This window comes from Leucopleurus acutus (genome assembly GCF_964270905.1).
Source record: "Leucopleurus acutus genome assembly, chromosome: 14".
Classification (NCBI taxonomy): Eukaryota; Metazoa; Chordata; class Mammalia; order Artiodactyla; family Delphinidae; genus Leucopleurus; species Leucopleurus acutus.
The window spans coordinates 1,907,094-1,931,126 of NC_139156.1; the positions used below are offsets into that span (position 1 = coordinate 1,907,094).

The 24,033-nt window shown below is 45.6% G+C and overlaps 1 protein-coding gene across 1 annotated transcript in view; it reads left to right on the plus strand.

The window, feature by feature from the left end:
* Positions 1–24,033, plus strand: part of TCERG1L (transcription elongation regulator 1 like) — a gene marked incomplete at both ends in the record, with an annotated part of 194,151 nt that overhangs the window by 36,640 nt on the left and 133,478 nt on the right. The window contains one exon of the mRNA XM_082854101.1: positions 3,063–3,248. Coding sequence (XP_082710227.1) covers positions 3,063–3,248 — 186 coding nt within the window. The remainder of the gene's footprint in view (positions 1–3,062; positions 3,249–24,033) is intronic.

A 24,033-nucleotide genomic window follows, 5' to 3' on the forward strand; every position in this document is an offset into this window, starting at 1 on the left:
TCCAGGACATTGACACCAAGTGCTGTTGAGGATGTGGACTGACAGGAACTCCTTCATGGCTGGTGGGGATGCAAAACGGTGCAGACACTTTGAGAGACGGTCTGGAAGTTTCTTACAAAGCAGAAGTTAGTCTTACCATATGAGCCAGCGGTCACACTCCTTGGTGTGACCCAAATGAGTTGAGAACTCATGTACAAACAAAGACATGCACACAAATGTTTATAGCAATTTTATTCATAATCGTAAATACTTGGAAGCAACCAATATGTCCTTCCATAGGTGAATGGGTAAACTGTGGCACATCCAGACAATGAAATATTGCTCGGTAATAAAAAGAAATGAGCTATCTTGCCATGAAAAGACACAAAGGAACTTTGAGTACATACAAGCACACCGCTGAGATGTTGCTGGTTTGGTTCCAGACCGCTGCAGTAAAAGGAATATGGCAATAAAGCCATTTTTTTGGTTTCCAAGTGCATGTAAACGCTGTGTTTGCACTTAATACAGTCTATTTACTGTACAGTAGCATAATGTGTAAAACAGTGTGCATACCTTAATTAAAAATACCTTATTACTAAAAACGCCCACACAATCTGAGACTTCAGCGGGTCGTAATCTTTTTGCTGGAGGGCGTTGCCTCAGCGTTGACGGCTGCTGACTGGTCAGGGTGGTGGTCGCTGAAGGCTGGGGAGGCTGCAGCGATTTCTTAAAGTAAAGACAGCACAGAATCTGCCGCATCAGTTGACTTCCTTTCAAGCATGATTCTCGGTAGCAGGCAATGCCATTGGATAGCATTTTACCCACAGTAGAACTTCTTTCGAAATTGGAGTCAGTCCTCCCAAACCCTTTCACTGCTTTCTCAACTAAGTGTATGTAATCTTCTTTATCCTTTGTCTTCATTTCAATAATCTTTATAGCATCTTCACCAGGAGCAGATTCTATCTCAAGGAACCACTTTCTTTGCTCATCCCTAAGCAACTCCTTCCTCATCCATTAAAATTTTATTGTGAAATTGCAGCAATTCACTCACATCTTTGGCTCCACTTCGAACTCTAGTTCTCTTGCTGTTTCCACCACATCTACAGTAACTTCTTCCACTGAAGTCTGAACCCCTCAAAGTCACCCATGAGGGTTGGAACCGTCTTCTTCCAAACTCCTGCTAAGGTTGATGTTTTGATCCCTTCTCGCCAATCACAAGTACTCTTAATGGCATTTTGAAGGATGAATCCTTTCCAGAAGGCTTTCAATTTACTTTGCTTAGATCCACCAGAGGAATCACTGTCTATGGCAGCTATAGCCTTATGAGATGTGTTTCTTAAATAATAAGTCTTGAAAGTCAAAATAACTCCTTGATCCATGGGCTGTAGAATGGATGTTGTGTTACCACGAAAACAACATTAATCTCCTCTCCATCTCCATTAGAGCTCCTGGGTGACCAGGTGCATTGTCAAGGAGCGATCATATTCTGAAAGGAATCTGTTTTTCTGAGAAGTAGATTTCAACAGTGGGCTTAAAATGTTCAGTAAACCATGTTGTAAACCGATGTGCTGTCATCCAGGCTTTGTTGTTCCATTTATAGCACACAGACAGAGTAGATTTAGCATAATTCTTGAGGGCCCTGGGATTTTCAGATGGTAAATGAACATTGGCTTCAACTTAAAGTCACCAGCTGCGTTAGCCTCAAACAAGAGAGTCAGCCTGTCCTTTGAAGCTTTGAAGCTAGGCATTGACTTCTCCTCTCCAGCTATGAGAGTCCTAGATGCCATCTTCTACCAATAGGAGGTTGTTTAATCCGCACTGAAAATCACTAATGATCTGAGCTAGATCTTCTGGATAACTTGCTGCAGCTTCTACATCAGCACTTGCAGCTTCCCCTTGCACTTTTGTGTTATGAGATGGCTTCTTTCCTTAAGCCTCATGAACCGACCTCTGCTAACTTCAGACTTTTCTTCTGCACCTTCCTGACGTCTCTCAGCCTTCATAGAATTGAAGAGAGCTGGGGACTGGCTCTGGATGAGGCTTTGGCTTAAGGGAATGATGTGGCTGGTTTGATCGTCTATCCAGACCACTCACATTTTCTCCACATCAGCAATAAGGCTGTTTCTCTTTCTTATCATTTGTGTATTCACTGGAGTAGCACTTTTAATTTCCTTCAAGAACTCTCCCTTTGCATTCACGACTTGGCTAAGGGTCCAAGAGGCCCCACTTTCAGCCTGTCTCAGCTTTCGACATACCTTCCTCACTGAGCTCAGTCATTTCTAGCTTGTGGAGATGAACAGGCAGAGCACACGGGATTTTTAGTTTTGCATTTGGCAAAACTCATAGAATGTACAACATAAACAGTGACCCCTAATGTAAACTATGGACTTTGGGTGATAATAATGTATCAGTGCTGGTTTATCCATTAATGGTAACACATGTAGCACCCAACCCAAAAGGGCGATAAGAGGGGAAACCGGGTGTGGGGGAATATGTGGGACTTCTCTGTACTTTCTGCTCCGTTTTTCTGTAACCCTAAACCTGCTCTATAAAAAAATTAAATTACATTTTAAAAATCTGTAAATGCCCATCATAGGACGTTTGGAAAATACAGAAAAGCAGAAATAAAAAGAAATTCAAGGATCTGGGAGTGAGCGTGCCCTTTCGATTTAAAGTGAGAGGTGTGTGACTCTGTCCCTAAGAGCTAGAACATGCTTGGCATCTAACTGACCCAGTGAAATTTGTTGACCAAATGACTGTATAGTGTAGAAATGGAAATGACCGTATAATCAGCTTTGTTTACTGAGCATCGTCTTGTGAGCTGCAGCAACGTGCTTCTCTTTAAGGCAGGAGTGTCCCCTGGTGACTGTGAGCTTTGTGAGGACACACAGCTCTGTGCACAGGTGACATTCGGGTGGGTAAAGAGCTCATCACACTTATTTCAGGGACAGTGGCCCAGGGCACAGGCTTCCAAGAAAGGGGGTTACCACGGCCTTGTTTTCTGGCTGCTCGTATGATGAAATGGCATCGTCTCCAGGGGACACTGGGCATCCTGTGCTGACCTCCCTGTCCCCCCTCTGCAGGTGGTCATCACAACAGCCTTAAGCCTGTCGGCAGCGGCCCCACTTTTGCCATCACCACTGCCACCGCCACCATGGTCTCCGTGGACCCCGAGGGACTTGGGGGCCCGTCCCCCTCCAGCGTGCAGCCTTGCCACTTCCTGACCCTGGCGCCCATCAAAATACCCCTGCGGACCACACCCTTCTCTGGTAAGTACACAGCCTGGTCTCTCAGAGCCTCGGGCTGCTTCGGAGTCCACAGCATGGAGACCAAGGCGGGGACCTGCCGTCCCCCAGATTCATGGTTCCCTGCGTGCTGGGGGCGTCGGGGAGGGCTCATCCTCAGATCACGCAAACGGACCTCAGTTCCCTTGACCAAGGTCATGTTAGTCAACCCGGGCGTTTTCTGCCATAAAGCAAAGTGTAAAGTTTCTGTTTGAAGAAATGAGACATTCCTTTACTAACTCTTCATGGGGAGTGATGCACATGACCGAGAAATTTCTAATTTTCGTGTGTGGGGCTTGGATAAAAGCAAAGGCGACATGATGGAAAACAGTCAAGCATCGGAGTTAATGAAACACAAAAAAGTACAAACTCAGACTCACGTGGGGCCCTCACTGAGCCATCCCTCCTGGGCTGGCCGGCTGGGCCTGCTCTGAACACATGGAGTGGGGTCCTCCCCACCACGGTGGGACCGGTGCAGAGGTCCACCGAAGCCCGTGGCTGAGGAAGAGACAGGGTAGCCACCAAGGTTTGGAGCTCACCCGTTCAGCAGGTGTACTATTCTAAGTCCGCGGGGCGGAGGCGGGGCTGGCAGACATTCTGGTGTTGTGAGCGATGCTGAGATGCAGGATCAGATGCGGAAGGCCTGGTCCTGGATTGGTTGCAACTCTGTTGTCCAAACATGTTCTCAGCTGTACGCGCACATCTGCTAACTGTCACCAGCACTCCACGTGTCCCAGCTGTCCTGGTGAGTGCATGTTTGGGTCTGTCCTTAAATGTCACAAAAACAGCGTTGACTTGGAATAACCTTTAGTAAGTACTGGAGTCTTGGGAGCCAGCACTGTTACTTGAGTTTTAGTTTTTCACATGATACAGTAAGACTTGGATAGAAATTCTGTGGAATTATAATATTAATTCTATACTAGAGTTAACCCTAGAATTGTATATTAGCACTGTATCATTAATTGCTAGGTTATCAGTGATAGAAGCATCTTTAGATTGTGAGATACATAATCTTTTTTTCATGGTAGAAATAGATTAACCTGGTTTCATTACTTTCCAGTTTGGGGAGTGCTTTTGGTTTTCTGGTCGTGTTTCTAGTAAATCTGATGTGGTCTTCTCAACACTGGACCTTGGCTTCTGTGTTTCTATGTTGACCTGATAAATTCGTTGGTAATAGAATGTTGTATTCTCAAGAACAAAATCTTATTTCTATTTCAGTGTGTTAGTGAACATGCAGTTAGGGTGTGACAGGGAGAATAAATAAAGCACATGGATAATCTCCTGTGTGGAACATAATTTACAGCTGTGTCAAGATTCTGGTTTTAAAATCCATCAGTCCGCTGGCATTTATTAAGGATGACTTACTATTTTCTGAGCAAATTAACCTTAGAAAGAACCCAAAACCAAGCGCTGTGTACCCCAGGGGCGGCTTCACTCTTCATGTCTCTTATATGATTTATAAAGTGACATAATCATTAGGCGTCTTTCCATGTTGGCATTTTATAAGGCTCTATAATCAAATCTGCCATAATGTGCATTCAGTTAGAAAAAGACAACCTCCATGTGATCTATCTTGTACAAAACTGCCGAAGTGGACAGTCAGAAGATGAAGGGGCCCTACTTAACAGGTGCTTCTGATATGGCCTTTGTCTTGCTGGCGTTGGTCCCTTTGATCTGAAACTACAGGGGTTGAAACTGGGGCTGCGGGTCTGGACGAGTGACCCCAGCCCAGTGGGTGGTCCCTGAGCTCTTTGGCCAATCCCAGTGTTGGATATGGTACTTCCAGGGCTGCCCCTGTAAGTGGTTCTCTGGCAGGGAGGACCACCTACCCACCTAGAAGTGTTGCCCTGGCTCTCCTCTTTTTTTTTTTTTTTTTTTGTTTTAAAGGAGTAAAACTGTGGTTTTCTTTTTTTTTTTGAAGATGTTGGGGGTAGGAGTTTATTAATTAATTAATTAATTTTTGCTGTGTTGAGTCTTCGTTTCTGTGCGAGGGCTTTCTCTAGTGGCAATCAGGGGCCACTCTTCATCACGGTGCACGGGCCACTCACTATCACGGTCTCTCTTGTTGCGGAGCACAGGCTCCAGACGCACAGGCTCAGTAGTTGTGGCTCACGGGCCTAGTTGCTCCGCGGCATGTGGGATCTTCCCGGACTGGGACACGAACCCGTGTCCCTTGCATTAGCAGGCAGATTCTCAACCACTGCGTCACCAGGGAAGCCCTGGCTCTCCTCTTGATGTTAGAAGAAGGCATTTGAGAGAGACTGGCTAGGTCCCTGATGAAAACCTTCTCAGAATTTCCCTTGAATACTTTCTGAAAACCAAGCCTTGAAGGAGACTGAGGGCAGACAGTTTGTCCATCAGAGCTGGGCTTTTTTAACCCCTGTCAGTAGCCCTATGGAATGTGAGCCAGTGAGACTGAAGAGTGGATTGTCCTGATTCTCAGTGGAGGTCCAGGTATTCTGCTCAGAAATCCCTAACCCCCCTGAAAACAGATGGAGTGGAGGAGGGATGGGGATAGGAGAAAGGACGGCTGGTGGAGGGAGGGGGGCCAAGGGGATAGAATGGCATCGACAGAAAGAGAGATTTCATAGGCCCAGAAAAACGCACCTCTCTGGGAAGTTTGCTCCATATTCAAATTGATTTTATAAAAGCACATGAACTTTAATTTATCTACAGATGAATAATTCTGCTTTTATTCAGAAGATAATAATTCCCATTTTAGATAAATGAGTTAGACTATTTTATTTACACCCTAAGCTTGGTGATAAAAGCCAGATAACCTCAGAAGCCCTATGTGGTTCAGCTTTATGGTTCTCAACTGGGGGCAGTTTTGTCCCCAGCAGATACTCGCCAGTGACCAGAGACATTTTTTGGTCATTGAAACTTGGTGGTTGCTACTGGGATCTAGAGGATAGAGACCAGGGATCCTGCTACACATCTGACAGCAAAGGACAGCACCTGTGGTAAAGGATTATCTGGCCCCAAATGTTAGTAGGGGCTCCATCAAGAAACCCTAGTTCGTGTTCTAGATGTCTACTTAAACCGCGGAAACCAGGACTGGTGTATGAAGAAGAAGTTCTGGTCCAGTAACTGTAGGACCCAAAAGGAAGAAGACTCTGTGCTGGAAAGAAGATCAGCCACGAGAGTGGCTGAATCATATGCCTTTAACAAGGTTTAGGATTTCGAGTAAGACACCCTATTTAAAAAGCCCTTGAAGGAGATTGGTTCAAGATGGCGGAGTAGAAGGATGTGCTCTCACTCCCTCTTGCGAGAGCACCATAATCACAGCTAACTGCTGAACAATCATTGACAGGAAGGCACTGGAACTCACCAAAAAAGATACCCCACATCCAAAGACAAAGGAGAAGCCACAATGAGATGGTAGGAGGGGCGCAATCACAATAAAATCAAATCCCATAACTGCTGGTGGGTGACTCACAAACTGGAGAACACTTATACCACCGAAGTCCACCCACTGGAGTGAAGGTTCTGAGCCCCATGTCAGGCTTCCCAACCTGGGGGTCTGGCAACGGGAGGAGGAACTCCTAGAGAATCAGACTTTGAAGGCTAGCGGGATTTGATTGCAGGACTTCGACAGGACTGAGGGAAACAGAGACTCCACTCTTGGAGGGCACACACAAAGTAGTGTGCGCATCGGGACCCAGGGGAAGGAGCAGTGACCCCATAGGAGACTGAACCAGACCTACCTGCTAGTGTTGGAGGGTCTCCTGCAGAGGCGGGGGGTGGCTGTGTCTCACCGTGAGGACAAGGAAACTGGCAGCACAAATTCTGGGGAGTACTCCTTGGCATGAGCCCTCCCAGAGTCCGACATTAGCTCCACCAAAGAGCCCGGGTAAATTCTAGTGTTGGGTCGCCTCAGGCCAAACAACCAACAGGGAGGGAACTCAGCCCCACCCATCAGCAGACAAACAGATTAAAGATTTACTGAGCTCTGCCCACCAGAGCAACAGCCAGCTCTACCCACCACCAGTCCCTCCCATCAGGAAACTTGCACAAGCCTCTTAGATAGCCTCATCCATCAGAGGGCAGACATCAGAAGAACTACAATCCTGCAGCCTGTTGAACAAAAACCACATTCACAGAAAGATAGACAAGATGTAAAGGCAGAGGGCCATGTACCAGATAAAGGAACAAGATAAAACCCCAGAAAAACAACTAAATGAAGTAGAGATAGGCAACCTTCCAGAAAAAGAATTCAGAATAATGATAGTGACAATGATCCAAGACCTCGGAAAAAGAATGGAGGTAAAGATCGAGAAGATGCAAGAAATGTTTAAAAGAGACCCAGAAGAATTAAAGAAGAAATAAACAGAGGTGAACAATACAATAACTGAAATGAAAAATACACTAGAAGGTCCCATTTGTTTATTTTTATTTTTATTTCCATTTCTCTAGGAGATGGGTCAAAAAGGATCTTTCTGTGATTTATGTCATAGAGTATTCTGCCTATGTTTTCCTCTAAGAGTTTGATAGTGTCTGGCCTTACGTTTAGGTATTTAATCCATTTTGAGTTTATTTTTGTGTATGGTGATAGGTAGTGTTCTAATTTCAGTCTTTTCCATGTAGCTGTCCAGTTCTCCCAGCACCACTTATTGAAGAGGCTGTCTTTTCTCCACTGTATATTCTTGCCTCCCTTATCAAAGATAAGGTGACCATATGTGTGTGGGTTTATCTCTGGGCTTTCTATCCTGTTCCATTGATCTATATTTCTGTTTTTGTGCCAGTACCATACTGTCTTGATTACTGTAGCTTTGTAGTATAGTCTGAAGTCTGGGAGCCTGATTCATCCAGCTCTGTTTTTCTTTCTCAAGATTGCTTTGGCTATTTGGGGTCTTTTGTGTTTCCATACAAATTGTGAAATTGTTTGTTCTAGATCTGTGAAAAATGCCACTGGTAGTTTGATAGGGATTGCATTGAATCTGTAGATTGCTTGGGGTAGTATAGTCATTTTCACAATGTTGGTTCTTCCAATCCAAGAACATGGTATATCTCTCCATCTGTTTGTATCATCTTTAATTTTTTTCATCAGTGTCTTATAGTTTTCTGCATACAGGTCTTTTGTCTCCTTAGGTAGGTTTAGTCCTAGGTATTTTATTCTTTTTGCTGCAGTGGTAAATGGGAGTGTTTCCTTAATTTCTCTTTCAGATTTTTCATCATTAGTGTGTAGGAATGCAAGAGATTTTTCTGCATTAATTTTGTATCCTGCTGCTTTACCAGGTTCATTGATTAGCAGTTTTCTGGTAGCATCTTTAGGATTCTATATGTATAGTATCATGTCATCTGCAAACAGTAACAGCTTTACTTCTTCTTTTCTGATTTAGATTCCTTTTATTTCTTTTTCTCCTCTGATTGCTGCGGCTAAAACTTCCAAAACTATGTTGAATAATAATGGTGAGAGTGGGCAACCTTGTCTTGTTCCTGATCTTAGTGGAAATGGTTTCAGTTTTTCACCATTGAGGAGGATGTTGGCCGTGGGTTTGTCATATGTGGCCTTTAGTATGTTGAGATAAGTTCCCTCTATGCCTACTTTCTGGAGGGTTTTTATCATAAATGGGTGTTGAATTTTGTTGAAAGATTTCTCTGCATCTATTGAGATGATCATATGGTTTTTCCCCTTCAATTTGTTAATATGGTGTATCACATTGATTGATTTGCGTATATTGAAGAATCCTTGCATTCCTGGGATAAACCCCCCTTGATCATGGTGTATGATCCTTTTAATGTGCTGTTGGATTCTGCTTGCTAGTATTGTGTTGAGGATTTTTGCATCTATGTTCATCAGTGATATTGGCCTGTAGTTTTCTTGCTTTGTGACATCTTTGTGTGGTTTTGGTATCAGGGTGATGGTGGCCTCATAGAATGAGTTTGGGAGTGTTCCTTCCTCTGCTATATTATGGAAGAGTTTGAGAAGGATGGGTGTTAGCTCTTCTCTAAATATTTGATAGAATTCTCATGTGAAGCCATCTGGTCCTGGACTTTTGTTTGTAGGAAGATTTTTAATCACAGTTTCAATTTCAGTGCTTGTGACTGGTCTGTTCATATTTTCTATTTCTTCCTGGTTCAGTCTCGGAAGGTTGTGCATTTCTACGAATTTGTCCATTTCTTCCAGTTGTCCATTTTATTGGCATAGAGTTGCTTGTAGTAATCTCTCACGATCCTTTGTATTTCTGCAGTGTCAGTTGTTACTTCTCCTTTTTCATTTCTAATTCTGTTGATTTATTCTTCTCCCTTTTTTTCTTGATGAGTCTGGCTAATGGTTTATCGATTTTCTTTATCTTTTCAAAGAAACAGCTTTTAGTTTTATTGATCTTTGCTATCATTTCCTTCATTTCTTTTTCATTTATTTCTGATCTGATCTTTCTGATTTCTTTCCTTCTGCTAAGTTTGGGGTTTTTTCATTCTTCTTTCTCTAATGGCTTTAGGTGTAAGTTTATGTTGTTTATTCGAGATGTTTCTTGTTTCTTAAGGTAGGATTGTATTGCTATAAACTCCTCTCTTAGAACTGCTTTTGCTACATCCCATAGGTTTTGGGTTGTCGTATTTTCATTGTCATTTGTTTCTAGGTATGTTCTGATTTCCTCTTTGATTTCTTCAGTGATCTCTTGGTTATTAAGTAGTGTATAGTTTAGTTTCCGTGTGTTTGTATTTTGTACAGATTTTTTTTCTGTAATTAATATCTAGTCTCATAGCGTTGTGGTCAGAAAAGATAATTGATATGATTTCAATTTTCTTAAATTTACCAAGGCTTGATTTGTGACCCAAGATATGATCTATCCTGGAGAATGTTCCATGTGCACTTGAAAAGAATGTGTATTTGCACAGCAAAGAAAACCATAAACAAGATAAAAAGAGAACCCTCAGAATGGGAGAAAATACTTGCAAATGAAGCAACTGACAAAGGATTAATCTCCAAAATTTACAAGCAGCTCATACAGCTCAATATCAAAAAAACAAAGAACCCCATCCAAAAATGGGCCGAAGACCTAAATAGACATTTCTCCAAAGAAGATATACAGATTGCCAACAAACACGTGAAAGAAGGCTCAACATCATTAATCATTAGAGAAATGCAAATCAAAACTACAATGAGATATCATCTCACAACGGTCAGAATGGCCATCATCAAAAAATTTACAAACAATAAATGCTGGAGTGGGTGTGGAGATAAGGGAACCCTCTTGCACTGTTGGTAGGAATGTAAATTGATACAGCCACTGTGGAGAACAGTATGGAGGTTCCTTAAAAAAATAAAAATAGAGCTACCATACGACCCAGCAATCCCACTGCTGGGCATATACCCGGAGAAAACCATAATTCCAAAAGAGTCATGTACCAAAATGTTCATTGCAGCTCTGTTTACAATAGCGGGGATATGGAAGCAACCTAAGTTTACATCAACAGATGAATGGATAAAGAAGATGTGGCATATATATACAATGGAATATTACTCAGCCATAAAAAGAAACGAAGTTGAGTTATTTGTAGTGAGGGGGATGGACCTAGAGTCTGTCATACAGACTGAAGTAAGTCAGAAAGAGAAAAACAAATACCATATGCTAACACATATATATGGAATCTAAAAAAAAAAAAATGGTCATGAAGAACCTAGGAGCGAGGCGGGAATAAAGACACAGACCTACTAGAGTATAGTCTTGAGGTCATGGGGAGGGGGAAGGGTAAGCTGTGACGAAGTGAGAGAGTGGCATGGACATATATACACTACCAAATGTAAAATAGATAGCTAGTGGGAAGCAGCCGCATAGCACTGGGGGATCAGCTCGGTGCTTTGTGACCTCCTGGAAAGGTGGGACAGGGAGAGTGGGAGGGAGGGAGATGCAAGAGGGAAGAGATATGGGGACATATGTGTATGTATAACTGATTCACTTTGTTATAAAGCAGAAACTAACACACCATTGTAAAGCAATTATACTCCAATAAAGATGTTTAAAAAAAAATACACTAGAAGGAATCAATAGCTGAATAACTGAGGCAGAAGAACGGATAAGTGACCTGGAAGACAGAATGGTGGAATTCACTGCTGCAGAACAGAATAAAGAAAAAAGAATGACAAGAAATGAAGACAGCCTAAGAGACTTCTGGGACAACATTAAACACAACAAAATTCACATGATAGGGTTCCCAGAAGGAGAAGAGAGAGAGAAAGGACCCGAGAAAATATTTGAAGAAATTATAGTCAAAAACTTCCCTTACATGGGAAAGGAAATAGCCACCCAAGTACAGAAAGCGCAGAGAGTCCCAGGCAGGATAAACCAAAGGAGAAACATGCCGAGACACATAGTAATCAAAGTGACAAAAATTAAAGACAAAGAAAAATTATTGAAAGCAACAAGGGAAAAATAACAAATAACATACAAGGGAACTCCCATAAGGTTAACAGCTTATTTCTCAGCAGAAACTCTACAAGCCAGAAGGGAGTGACATGACATATTTAAAGTCATGAAAAGGAAGAACCTACAATCAAGATTACTCTACCCAGCAAGGATCTCATTCAGATTTGATGGAGAAATCAAAAGCTTTACAGACAAGCAAAAGCTAAGAGAATTCAGCACCACCAAACCAGCTCTACAACAAATGCTAAAGGAACTTCTCTAAGTGGGAAACACAAGAGAAGGAAAGGACCTACAAAAACAAGCCCATAACAATTAAGAAAATGGTAGTAGGAACATACATATTGATAATTACCTTAAACATGAATGGATTAAAGGCTCCAACCAAAAGACACAGGCTCGGTGAATGGATACAAAAACAAGACCTATATGTATGCTGTCTACAAGAGACCCACTTCAAGCCTAGGCACACATACAGACTGAAAGTGAGGGGATAGAAAAAGATATTCCATGCAAATGGAAATCAAGAGAAAGCTGGAGTAACAATACTCATATCAGATAAAATAGACTTTAAAATAAAGAATGTTACAAGAGACAAGGAAGGACACTACATAATGACCAAGGGATCAATCCAAGAAGAAGATACAACAATTATAAATATATACACACCCAACATAGGAGCACCTCAATACATAAGGCAACTTCTAACAGCTATAAAAGAGGAAATCAACAGAAACACAATAATAGTGAGGGACTTTAATACCTCACTTACACCAATGGACAGACCATCCAGACAGAAAATTAATAAGGAAACACAAGCTTTAAATGACACAATAGACTAGGTAGAATTTAATTGATATTTATAGGACATTCCATCCAAAAACAGCAGATTACACTTTCTTCTCAAGTGCGCAGGGAACTTTCTCCAGATAGACCACATCTTGGGTCACAAGTCAAGCCTCAGTATATTTAAGAAAATTGAAATAGTATCAGGCATCTTTTCTGACCACAACGCTATGAGATTAGAAATCATTTACAGGGCAAAAAACGTAAAAAACACAAACACATGGAGGCTAAACAATACGTTACTAAGTAACCAAGAGATCACTGAAGAAATCAAAGAGGAAATCAGAACATACCTAGAGACAAATGACATTGAAAACACGATAATCCAAAACCTATGAGATGCAGCAAAAGCAGTTCTAAGAGGGAAGTTTATAGCAATACAATCCTACCTCAAGAAACAACAAACATCTCAAATAAACAAGCTAACCTTACACCTAAAGGAACTAGAGAAAGAAGAACAAACAAAATCCAAAGTTAGTAGAAGGAAAGAAATCATAAAGATCAGAGCAGAGATAAATGAAATAGAAACAAAGAAATCGATAGCAAAGATCAGTAAAAGTAAAAGCTGGTTCTTTGAGAAGATAAACAAAATTGATAAACCTTTAGCCAGACTCATCAAGAAAAAGAGGGAGAGGACTCAAATCAATAAAATTAGAAATGAAAAACGAGAAGTTACAAGGACACCACAGAAATACAAAGCATCCTAAGAGACTACTCCAAGCAACTCTGTGCCAATAAAATGGACAACCTGGAAGAAATGGACAAATCCTTAGAAAGGTATAACCTTCCAGGACTGAACCAGGAAGAAATAGAAAATATGAACAGACCAATCACAAGTAATGAAATTGAAACTGTGATTAAAAATCTTCCTACAAACAAAAGTCCAGGACCAGATGGTTTCACAGGTAAATTCTCTCAAACATTTAGAGAAGAGCTAACACCCATTCTCCTCAAATGCTTTCAAAACAATTGCAGAGGAAGGAACACTCCCAACCTCATTCTATGAGGCCACCATCACTCCGATACCAAAACCAGACAAGGACTCTACAAAAAAAGAAAATTACAGACCCATAACACTGTTGAATATAGATGCAAAAATCCTCAACAAAATATTAGCACACAGAATCCAACAACACACTACAAGGATCGTACACTGGGGCTTCCCCAGTGGTGCAGTGGTTGAGAGTCTGCCTGCTGATGCAGGGGACACGGGTTAGTGCCCCAGCCTGGGAGGATCCCACATGCCACGGTGCAGCTGGGCCCATGAGCCATGGCCGCTGAGCCTGCACGTCTGGAGCCTGTGCTCTGCAATGGGAGAGGCCCGTGTACCGCAAAAAAAAAAAAAAAAAAAAAAAAGATTATACACTATGATCAAGTGGGATTTATCCCAGGGATGCAAGGATTCTTCAATATACGCAAATCAATCAATGTGATACACCATATTAACAAATTGAAGAATAAAAACCATATGATCCTCTCAATAGATGCAGAAAAATCTTTTGACAAAATTCAACACCCATTTATGATAAAAACTCTCCAGAAAGTGGGCATAGAGGGCACCTACCTCAACATAATAAAGGCCATATATGACATACCCACAGCAAACATCATTTCAATGGTGAACAACTGAAAGCATTTCCTCTAAGATCAGGAACAAGACAAGGATGTCCACTCTCACCACTGTTATTCAACATAGTTTTGGAAGTCCTAGCCACGGCAATCAGAGAAGAAAAAGAAATAAAAGGAATACAAATTTGAAAAGAAGAAGTATAACTGTCACTGTTTGCAGATGACATGATACTGTACATAGAGAATCCTAAAGATGCCACCAGAAAACTACTAGAGCTAATCAATGAATTTGGTAAAGCTGCAGGATACAAAATTAATGCACAGAAATCTCTTGCATTCCTATACACTAATGATGAAAAATCTGAAAGAGAAATTAAGGAAACACTCCCATTTACCACTTCAACAAAAAGAATAAAATACCTAGGAATAAACCTACCTAGGGAGACAAAAGACCTTTATGCAGAAAACTATAAGACACTGATGAAAGAAATTAAAGATGATACCAACAGATGGAGGGATATACTATGTTCTTGGATTGGAAGAATTAATATTGTGAAAATGACTATACTACCCCAAGCAATTGACAGATTCAGTGCAATCCCTATCAAACTACCAGTGGTGTTTTTTACAGAACTAGAACAAAAAATCTTAAAATTTGTATGGAGACACAAAAGACCCTGAAGAGCCAAAACAGTCTTGAGGGAAGAAAACAGAGCTGGAGGAATCAGACTCGTCTTCAGACTATACTACAAAGCTACAGTAATCAAGACAATATAGTGCTGGCACAAAAACAGAAATATAGATCAATGGAACAGGATAGAAAGCCCAGAGATAAACCCACATACCTATGGTCAACTAATCTATGACAAAGGAGGCAAGGATATACAATGGAGAAAAGACAGTCTCTTCAATAAATGGTGCTGGGAAAACTGGACAGCTACATGTAAAAGAATGAAATTAGAACACTCCATAACAACATACACAAAAATAAACTCAAAATGGATTCTAGACCTAAATGTAAGACTGGACACTATCAAACTCTTAGAGGAAAACATAGGAAGAACACTCTTTGACATGAATCACAGCAAGATCTTTTTTGATCCACCTCCTAGAGTAATGGAAATAAAAACAAAAATAAACTAATAGGACCTAATGAAACTTAAAACCTTTTGCAAAGGAAAGGAAACTACAAACAAGATGAAAAGACAACCCTCAGAATGGGAGAAAATATTTGCAAATGAATCAACAGACAAAGGATTAATCTCCAAAATATATAAAGAGCTCATGCAGCTCAGTATTAAAAAAACAAGCAACCCAATCCAAAAGACCTAATAGACATTTTTCCAAAGAAGACATACAGATGGCCAAGAAGCACACGAAAAGCTGCTGAACGTCACTAACTATTAGAGAAATGCAAATCAAAACTACAGTGAGGTATCGCCTCACACCAGTTAGAATGGGCATCATCAGAAAATCTACAAACAACAAATGCTGGAGAGGGTGTGGAGAAAAGGGAACCCTCTTGCACTGCTGGTGGGAATGTAAATTGATACAGCCACTCTGGAGAACAGTATGGAGGTTCCTTAAAAAACTAAAACTAGAATTGCCGTATGACCCAGCAATCCCACTACTGGGCATATACCCAGAGAAAACCGTAATTCAAAAAGACACGTGCACCCCAATGTTCATTGCAGCTCTATTTACCATAGCCAGGACATGGAAGCAACCTAAGTGTCCATCGACAGATGAATGGATAAAGAAGATGTGGCACATATATGCAATGGAATATTACTCAGCCATAAAAAGAAACGAAATTGGGTCATTTGTAGGGACATGGATGGATCTAGAGACTATCATACAGAGTGAAGTAAGTCAGGAGGAAAACAAATATCATATACTAATGCATATATGTGGAACCTAGGAAAATGGTACAGATGAACCAGTTTGCAGGGCAGAAATAGAGACACAGATGTAGAGAACAAACGTATGGACACCAAGGGGGGAAAGCCGCGGGGGGGTGGGTGGTGGGATGAATTGGGAGTTTGGGATTGACATATATACATTAATATGTATAAAATGGATAACTAATGAGAACCTGCCGTAAAAAAATTAAAAATAAAAAATAAACCTGAGGAAAGGCGAGTAAATAAATACATACATACATACAAACCCCTTGACCAGTTCCAAACTCAATGGGAAAGTGGGTTTTCTCTTCCAGAGTGTCGCCAGCGTGTGCAGCCAAGTTAGTCCTTGCTGCTGCTCTTCCGCAGGAGCCCGTGCACACCGGGGCTTCCCACTGGCCTCGTGCTCGTGGCAGTCTGTTCACTCGCCTGCCGCTTCCCAGCCTGTGAGTCACCCGCTGGAGGGCCCTGTCGCCCTGTCCCTGCCCAGCCTGCAGCGGCTCCGGGCGGTTTCCCGAACCTCAGGTCCATTCTCTGTATTGGACATCCAAAGGATGAATCCAGCTGATTCCACTTATTCACGTGATCCCTAACACTGCTTCTCTCACGCTTGCTCCTGAATCAGGGGCACGGCAGAGGGACGCATGGGCAGAGCGGAGGGTTTACTGTCAGAGGTCTCGTCGGAGGGCATTCACACGTGGGCTGGGAGCCAGCGGTTGAAGGATGAGCAGACAGGGGCGGGGGTGGGGTGCTCTCTTCGTTTCCTCCCAGCAGGTCTCAGCTAATCCACTTTGCCGCATTCCCATCTATTCCTTGAAGCCTTGGAATTTCAGGTTATAGAAGGAACGCTTTCGGGGGGAAAGCATGTCTTGTATCCTATCTATTTCTTAGTTTTTAAGAAGAAGGTGGAGTTTATCTGGGGGGAATGGAAGACGTGCGGAAGGATTTGCCCTAGGGAATGGGACTACTTTCCTGGCCCTCTGCAGGCTGGAGCCCTCCGGACCTGCACCCCCTCACCTGCCCCGCACCCCCTCACCTGCCCCCTCGATGTTACAGGGAAGTGGGAAGTGGGAGCCCACATTCGGGAGGATACAAGCACCAGGCAACTCCAGCGTCTGCCCCTCTTTGATGAAATAAGCGAAGTGATTCTTTTTTAAGAATGATGGTAGCTATTTTCAAAACTTAGCCCACCATTTCATAAGCATCGAAGTGAAAAGGATAAAATATGAGTGAGAGCTGTGGCCTCCAGTACAGCAAGTGACTAGCAAATACAACTATTAAAAAGTACCATCTGCCTTGGAAGCCATTTACCACCTGTTCTTTTGCTTCCAGAACAATTTAATGGTCTAAATTTAACATTTTGTCCTGCCACAGAACAGCTGGGAAGTGACGATCATTTTTTCAATGAGGAACGTACCCGCCAGGCTACATAACAAGGCAGGAAAGTCTCCAAGCCACTCTCCGTGCAGCCTCTGTGGGGCTGTCCACTCATCCCATTCGCGGAAGCCAAGGATGCTGAAATGGGCTCTGCAGCCACAGTAACCCCGCCGTTTGGGGATGCAGCCTTGTCTCTTCTTATCCAGGAATTGTTTCCTCCTCCGGTATAATAAAAAATGTCATAATACGTATCAACATTTTGGAGATTCGTAGAGACAAAAATCCTGCTGCGATGTAATTACTTATACCCCAGAGTGCCTGAGACTCAGCTGGCTTCTGCGAGAAAGACATATGTGTTTCTAATGAGAGAATGAGCTGCTTTTAGTAGAAAAATTATTGGATTTAAACAAACAAAAAAGGACGTCGTATAGTTTGCTACCCACAAGTGAACTCGTACTATGCATGCGAGATACAAAGAGTCAAGCAGGTGGTAACGCGTTTGGGCCGTGCCGGGTGCAGAAGTGTCTAAATGGAGATCCAGCTGTGAGCCCTTCCTCTCAGCAAGTCAGCTTGTTTAAGGTTGTCCCTCTACAAAAGTCCTCCTGTGACCTGTCTGCTGCAACCTCCCTGAGGAGCTGCCATCACTTGAGCTGTATTCTTCGTCTGCACTGTTAGCTCCAATTCACTCTTTCTCTGAAAAGAAAAATTGGCAACCCAGCACGCACAGAAAAGCATGTCTATGTCTATGCCAAGTATAAAGAACACTGATACGGGCTTCCCTGGTGGCGCAGTGGTTGAGAGTCCGCCTGCCGATGCAGGGGACATGGGTTCGTGCCCCGGTCCGGGAAGATCCCACATGCCGCAGAGCGGCTGTGCCGGTGAGCCACGGCCGCTGAGCCTGCGCGTCCGGAAGAAGCCACAACAGTGAGAGTCCCGCGTACCGCAAAAAAAAAAAAAAAAAAAAAAGAACACTGATACAGTAGACCCCCAATACCTCCCACTGAGCCCAAGAAATGGATGTTTCTGTACCCCTAGCGCTCCTGGGAGCCTCAGCCCTCCCCAGCAACGATTACTCTCCCAAACAGGTGCCAGTCGTTGCTGTGCTACTTTTGAGAAATCTGTTTACATATAAGCATTATTTCTAAACGATGTATTTCATAGTTTAGGCGCTTTTTGAATTTTACATAAACGTCATCATAGTCCGTGCATTCTTCCGTGATTGCCTTTTTTGCTCAAAACAATGTATTGTTTCTTTGTGAAGTCCCCGCCGAGGGGGGCCTTGTGGTTGTGATGCCGTCACGTTCACTGTGGCATAGCATTGGCTGGTCTGTCTGAATCCACGCAATGCATCAACCATTCCGCTACTGGTGGCATCTGGACTGTTTCCTGAAATGTCAGGAACAATTGCCCCCTCTTTCCTTTTCGAAGCACTTTCCTCCCCTTCTGATAGTCCTTCCAGGTTTGGGGTGTGGGGGGGTCTTTGCACAGATCTGTGGAGTCTGGGGTGTGCAGGACCCTCCTCTCTGGCGTCCCAAGTGTTCTTATCCTAGGTAGTAACTAATCCCAACTTCATCTCAGTCCCTGTTTCTCCCTTGAGTGCTAGGTTGATAGAGCTAGTTTCCCACTGGACACATGCAGTTCTGATGGATACCTCAAGCTGCACTTTTCTATAAAAGCAGTATTGATTTCCTACCCATGGCCCTGCTTATGAAACAATGCAAAACACCTGGTTTCTCCTGTAGGCTTCTGGGAAAGCCCCCTCTTCCACTAGCACTCTCTCATTCATGAGTAGCACCCCAGTCTGTCCAGTGTCTGCAGCCAGCACCCAGGGTCATCCTTGGTTCCTCCTGCCTGATAACCTCACATCCACCCATCAGCGCCGTCTTCCCTCCTAATCTGCAGCCCAAGTCCAACTTCCTCGTCCAGACCGATACCGTCTGTTGACTGAGTGTGCCGCACAAAATCTCTCTGCTTCCGCTCACCCTTATCAGCCACTGTTTCCTACAGGAGCCAGAGTTCCCTTCTCAGAAACGTACAGCAGGCCAAGCCTGCGCCTGCTTAAGACTCCCACTGACTGTCTCCTGTGGAGCTTAGAACAAACCCCAGACTTCTCCCCAGAGTCTCTGGAAGCCACCTTTTGTGGCCCCAGCCCGTGCTCTTGCCGCCGCTGCTGGCCACTCTCCCTTCTCCCAGCGAGCCTCGAGCACACCCAGCCTGGCTGCCTCGGGGCCTTTGCACTGGCCACTGCCGTGCCTTAGAGGCCCTCCTTCACCGTTCGGGCCCCGCTGAGAAGCACCCCTGCTCGCTCCTCCTAAGGACCCTTGGGAATCAACTCCCTCTCATCACCTGTTTACTTCCTTGATAGCATTTCTCATTGTCTGGAATTACCTCAGTGTCTGTTCCTGGTTTGTTTCCCTCTGCTGCCCTCCCCCATCCCCGGATGTGTGAGATCCAGGATGACAGGGGCCTCTGGGTCTTATTCACCATGAGTTCAGGGCCAAGGTCAGTGCTTGGGGCAAAACGGTCTCCCCTTTGCCTCTGCGGAAGGGGCAGTCTGCTCCCTGTGTTCTCGAAGACAGAGAGGAGGGTGTGGGCCTGCTTGAAGATGTTGGTTCAGCGCCCCCGCCCCAGCCCAGTGAGTCCTCGCAGACAAGGTGGGAATCGGGGCAGCCGTCCACACGCCAGGGCTCCTCGGTGGCGCTCACGGCCGCAGAGCCTGGCTGCTGACGTCGCTGTCCATCTTGGCGTTGATCGGGACGTCCAATCAGGATGCCCAGCAGAAAACCAGCCTACTCTGCGAAGGACTTCAAAGGACGGCCAACACCCAGGTGCGACATCCTTGAAGACGGGTGTGTTCTGAAACCCCAAATTTTCACCCTGAAAGTTTGCACGGATCCCATGCAGCTGATCCCATTCTTTAAACTGGGGGACAGAGTGGGAGGTGATTAAAGACCTCCTTACCTAAGTTCCAAAGCCAAGAAGGGCAGAGCGAACCTGGAACCCAGCCCCGTTTCCTGAGGGCCTTGCCTTTCTTTCGTAGGCATCACCATCAACCCCTCCTACCATCGATCCCTCCCGCTAGCCACAGTTCACCTTGAGCCATAGAGCCATTGAGCTAGAACCCATGACCTGATGACTGAGGCTTTGGCTGGGCTGTTGGCGCTATAGGGACATTGACCAAATTCAGCTCTGTGACCAGCCGAGGCAGAGAGGGTGGCCAGGCCACACTCACACACGTGATGCGTGTGGTCTGATCCCTGGAACGGGCCTGAGCTCTTCCAGTGGGTGGGCATTTTTAGAAGAGACCCTAGAAAGACTGAGAAGATAGGTTGGTCTGCAGACGGAGGAAGGAGGAAGGAGCCCTGATGGTTGTCGCTTTAATGGAGAGCATCCTTTAAGAGCGCATCCTTGGTTGCCGCATTAGGTCCCGTTGCTACAGCCACAGGTCAGAGCCTGGTCTTGGCGAGTTCCCGGTAACGAGAGCAGCCACCCCCTCCTGGGCTGGGCTGTCTCATTTGATCTGTGATAACAGCGCCGTTGGAAACAGTATCCGTGGCATCTAGTTGAGGATGCGGGAGGGGATGAGGTGCCGGATGTGCACTCACTGGAGGCCGTGGTCCAGGAAGCACCTGGGAGCATCTTCGGGCCCAGCTGCTTTGGGCCACACACACAGAGGATGCTGCCTTGTGGGAGTGCGGGGTCTGTGTTTATTCACTGGCCCAAGTCAGGGAGGCAGCTGGCATTTTGACCCTGGGTGCTTAAACTTCTGGAGCCCACGGGGAGCTGCTTGAAGCGTCCTCAAGGCGCCCGGTCCTCCGGCAGCTCCAGCTGTGGAGAGCAGCTAAGGAAGGGCGAGGACACCAGCACAGGGTCAGTGTCCGCCCTGCGTGTGATGCTGGGTCACGCGAGAAAGAAGTGAGCGCTTAGGAAACTTTAGCTAAGGAAGCCACGCCCTGTGGAAATATCCTGTCGGGGGTTTGCAGTTTATAGACGCCGATAGTTAAGAGAGCGAGCTTACTTAGCTAACAACATACGAGCTCCTCATTTCCTCAGGAACTCGGCTAACAGCTGTACCTGTCGCCACTGCAGGGAGTGGAGAGGGGAGGGCGCTGCTTTGAAGCAGACCCTGGGCAGCGCCGGCTTCCACCACTCGCCTCCTCTTCCCTGATGTATTTAAGAATGGCTGTGCTCGAACCTAGGTTATGACCGACGTCCAAGATTCAGTTCACCATCCGTGTGTCTCCCGAGCTCCCAGGGTTCTTGGGAGGAGACTTCTCAGGCTCGATGCACAGGACGTTTTTCCACTTGGGGGGACCGATGGTGGGGGAGCAGCACGGAGCCCCCGCTTTGTGCTGGGGTCCCAGGCTCCCCCTGGCACCTTGTCTCAGCGCAGGTTGGGCCCATCCAGGGATGGGCTGCAGGCCCACCTTCATGAGAAAAGGGATATGAAAAGGATGCTCCTGGGAGGACCCTCAGAGAGGAGTCAGGATAAGATGGTGGAACCACCACCTACATGCTCACTGCTGGGCTCCCATCTGGCCCTGCTTGCCTGGTCTTTCCTCTTGCTCTGTTCACATCCTGGCCTCTCACTGGAAGTCCAGTTGAGAGCTGACGTTGTCCGTGGTGACTGCCTTGACCCCTTCGGTCCACCAAAACCTTTCCAGCCTTCAAACTCCTGTGCTGTCCTTGTCTCACCTGTCACTTAACTGACAGCCAAGCTGTTCACAAGAGTGCGCTTCATCTCCACGCTGAACGTCCACGGGGCTGGGCCACGGGGCTGGCTGTCTCCCCACTCAGCACTTAAACCAGCTCTGAGGATATTTCCCAGATGGGAGGCTCGGCCACTAGAGGACAGGCAGTGACTTCCATCGGTCAAGTTAGGCTGAATTGTTACAATTAAATCGCTTTGTAGACTAGCCCCCTCCTTGTTTATACAGCATGTAGAGAACATGTTTTTTCCTGTTCTCCGCTGTGTAAATACAGTCCTACCGACTGAAGAAAGAAACAGTCATCATCCGGTACATGTCCTCCTAAAGGTGTTATTGTGTTTCCCTGCCCACAGCTGCTCAGCCTTACTGGGGAGACGTGGGTACTCACGATCGCACCTCTAGCCACAGAAGGAGGCGTCGGCTACATCTCATTTGCTTTCTGCTGGGGAGAAAACAGCCATGCTCTGGGCCGTTCAACATAAAAGAGAGTTAAAGGCACAGAGCCCGAGAAGGCCCATGGTGCTCACAAATGACCCACATCTGGGGGCTTCCCTTGACCGGGGCTGGGAAGTCGCCCAGGATCACCTATCGCTGTGCACTCAAGTGTGGGCTGGAGAGGAGCCTGGACCGGCCAGGTGCCAGGTGTTTATGTCCCACTGGTCCCAAGGGGTGAGGGGTACAGGGAAGGCTGGGCAGGTGGAACCTCAGAGCCAGGGAGGTCTGGCTCCCAGGAGATGAGGCGAAGGGGAGCCCATCGCTTCAGGACAGAGGAACAGTTCCTGATCGTCTACAAAAGAGCTGACAAAATGGTCCAGACCCCACGCCGCCCTCTCCACTACGCCCAGCCTGGGAAAGCTTCCTGCTCTCCACTCTGGTCAGGTCAGCTGGCAGCCCTCGTGGTCAAGCACGTGGTTAAACCACAGGCCCAGGGGCAGTGCTTGTGCACGGGGTCCAGTCTGGGCGTTCGGGCAGGTGTGAGCTGACTTCTGTGAGCAGAGCTCTCTCAGGGGAGGAGAGCAGTGTCTGAATTATTCTATGAGCGCCGTACAGGACTGTCTGCTCCCAGGTGCCCAGCTGCTCTTGTTGTCCTGCAAAGATTTGAAAGGAAGGAGACTCGGCTTCCACTAACTGTCCCCTAAAGCAGCCACCGGTGTGCGCGCGCGGGCAGGGTCCAAGGTCAGGACGCGCCAGGAGAGCCGGCAAGGACTCATGAGCCCCAGGTTCTGACAGCAGATATATGTATGTAGTTTGCTAATTTACACACGGGCAAGGAAAACACGCACATCTGAGGCTCTTCAAGAAAGAACTGAAACTGTGATAGTGACCAAAAGAACAGAACGTGCTTCTTGTGCTGAAAAGGACCCCTCTTGTCTGGGACTCCCAGACGCTGGGCTTTAGAACGATGCCCTGGAGCCCGCGGAGCCCGCTGTCAGTGCCACTGACGTTTAAATGCTCTGTGAGCCTGGAGGATGGCTTTCCCGAGCGGGCCGTCTTCCCTTTGTTATTCTGTTTTTTAATTGGGACGTTGCATTCGCTAAGGTGGCAGGGACAACTGCGCAGATCTACTTAGGATCATGGACCCTGCAGGGGCAAAGGGAGTGGAAAGAATCTGAATTTTCTTAAATAGATTCATTCGCCCCATTCCCCACTCAACACATCAGCCAGCCACCCCACGTGTCCTGAGCAAGTCAGCGCCCACTGCATCGCGCCCCGGGGGCTGGTCGTCACGCGGGAGCTGGCCCAGGCACACAGGACCTGCAGGGCTGTCTCAGGTTGGGTGGCCCCAGAAGAAGGCTCTGGGATGGAGACTTTATGTGAGCCTGCGTGGAGGAGAGGGCGTGTGATAGGAAAGCAATAAGGCAGCAGGAGGTCTACCACGTTCTTCTAGCGAAGGAGGGAAGAAGCTAGGCTCTTGCCCATCAACGTCTGCCTGCGTTTGGTTGAGGGCAGCTCCAATTTCCTGGAGGGTGGCTCCAATTTCCTGGCATTTCTGCTCACC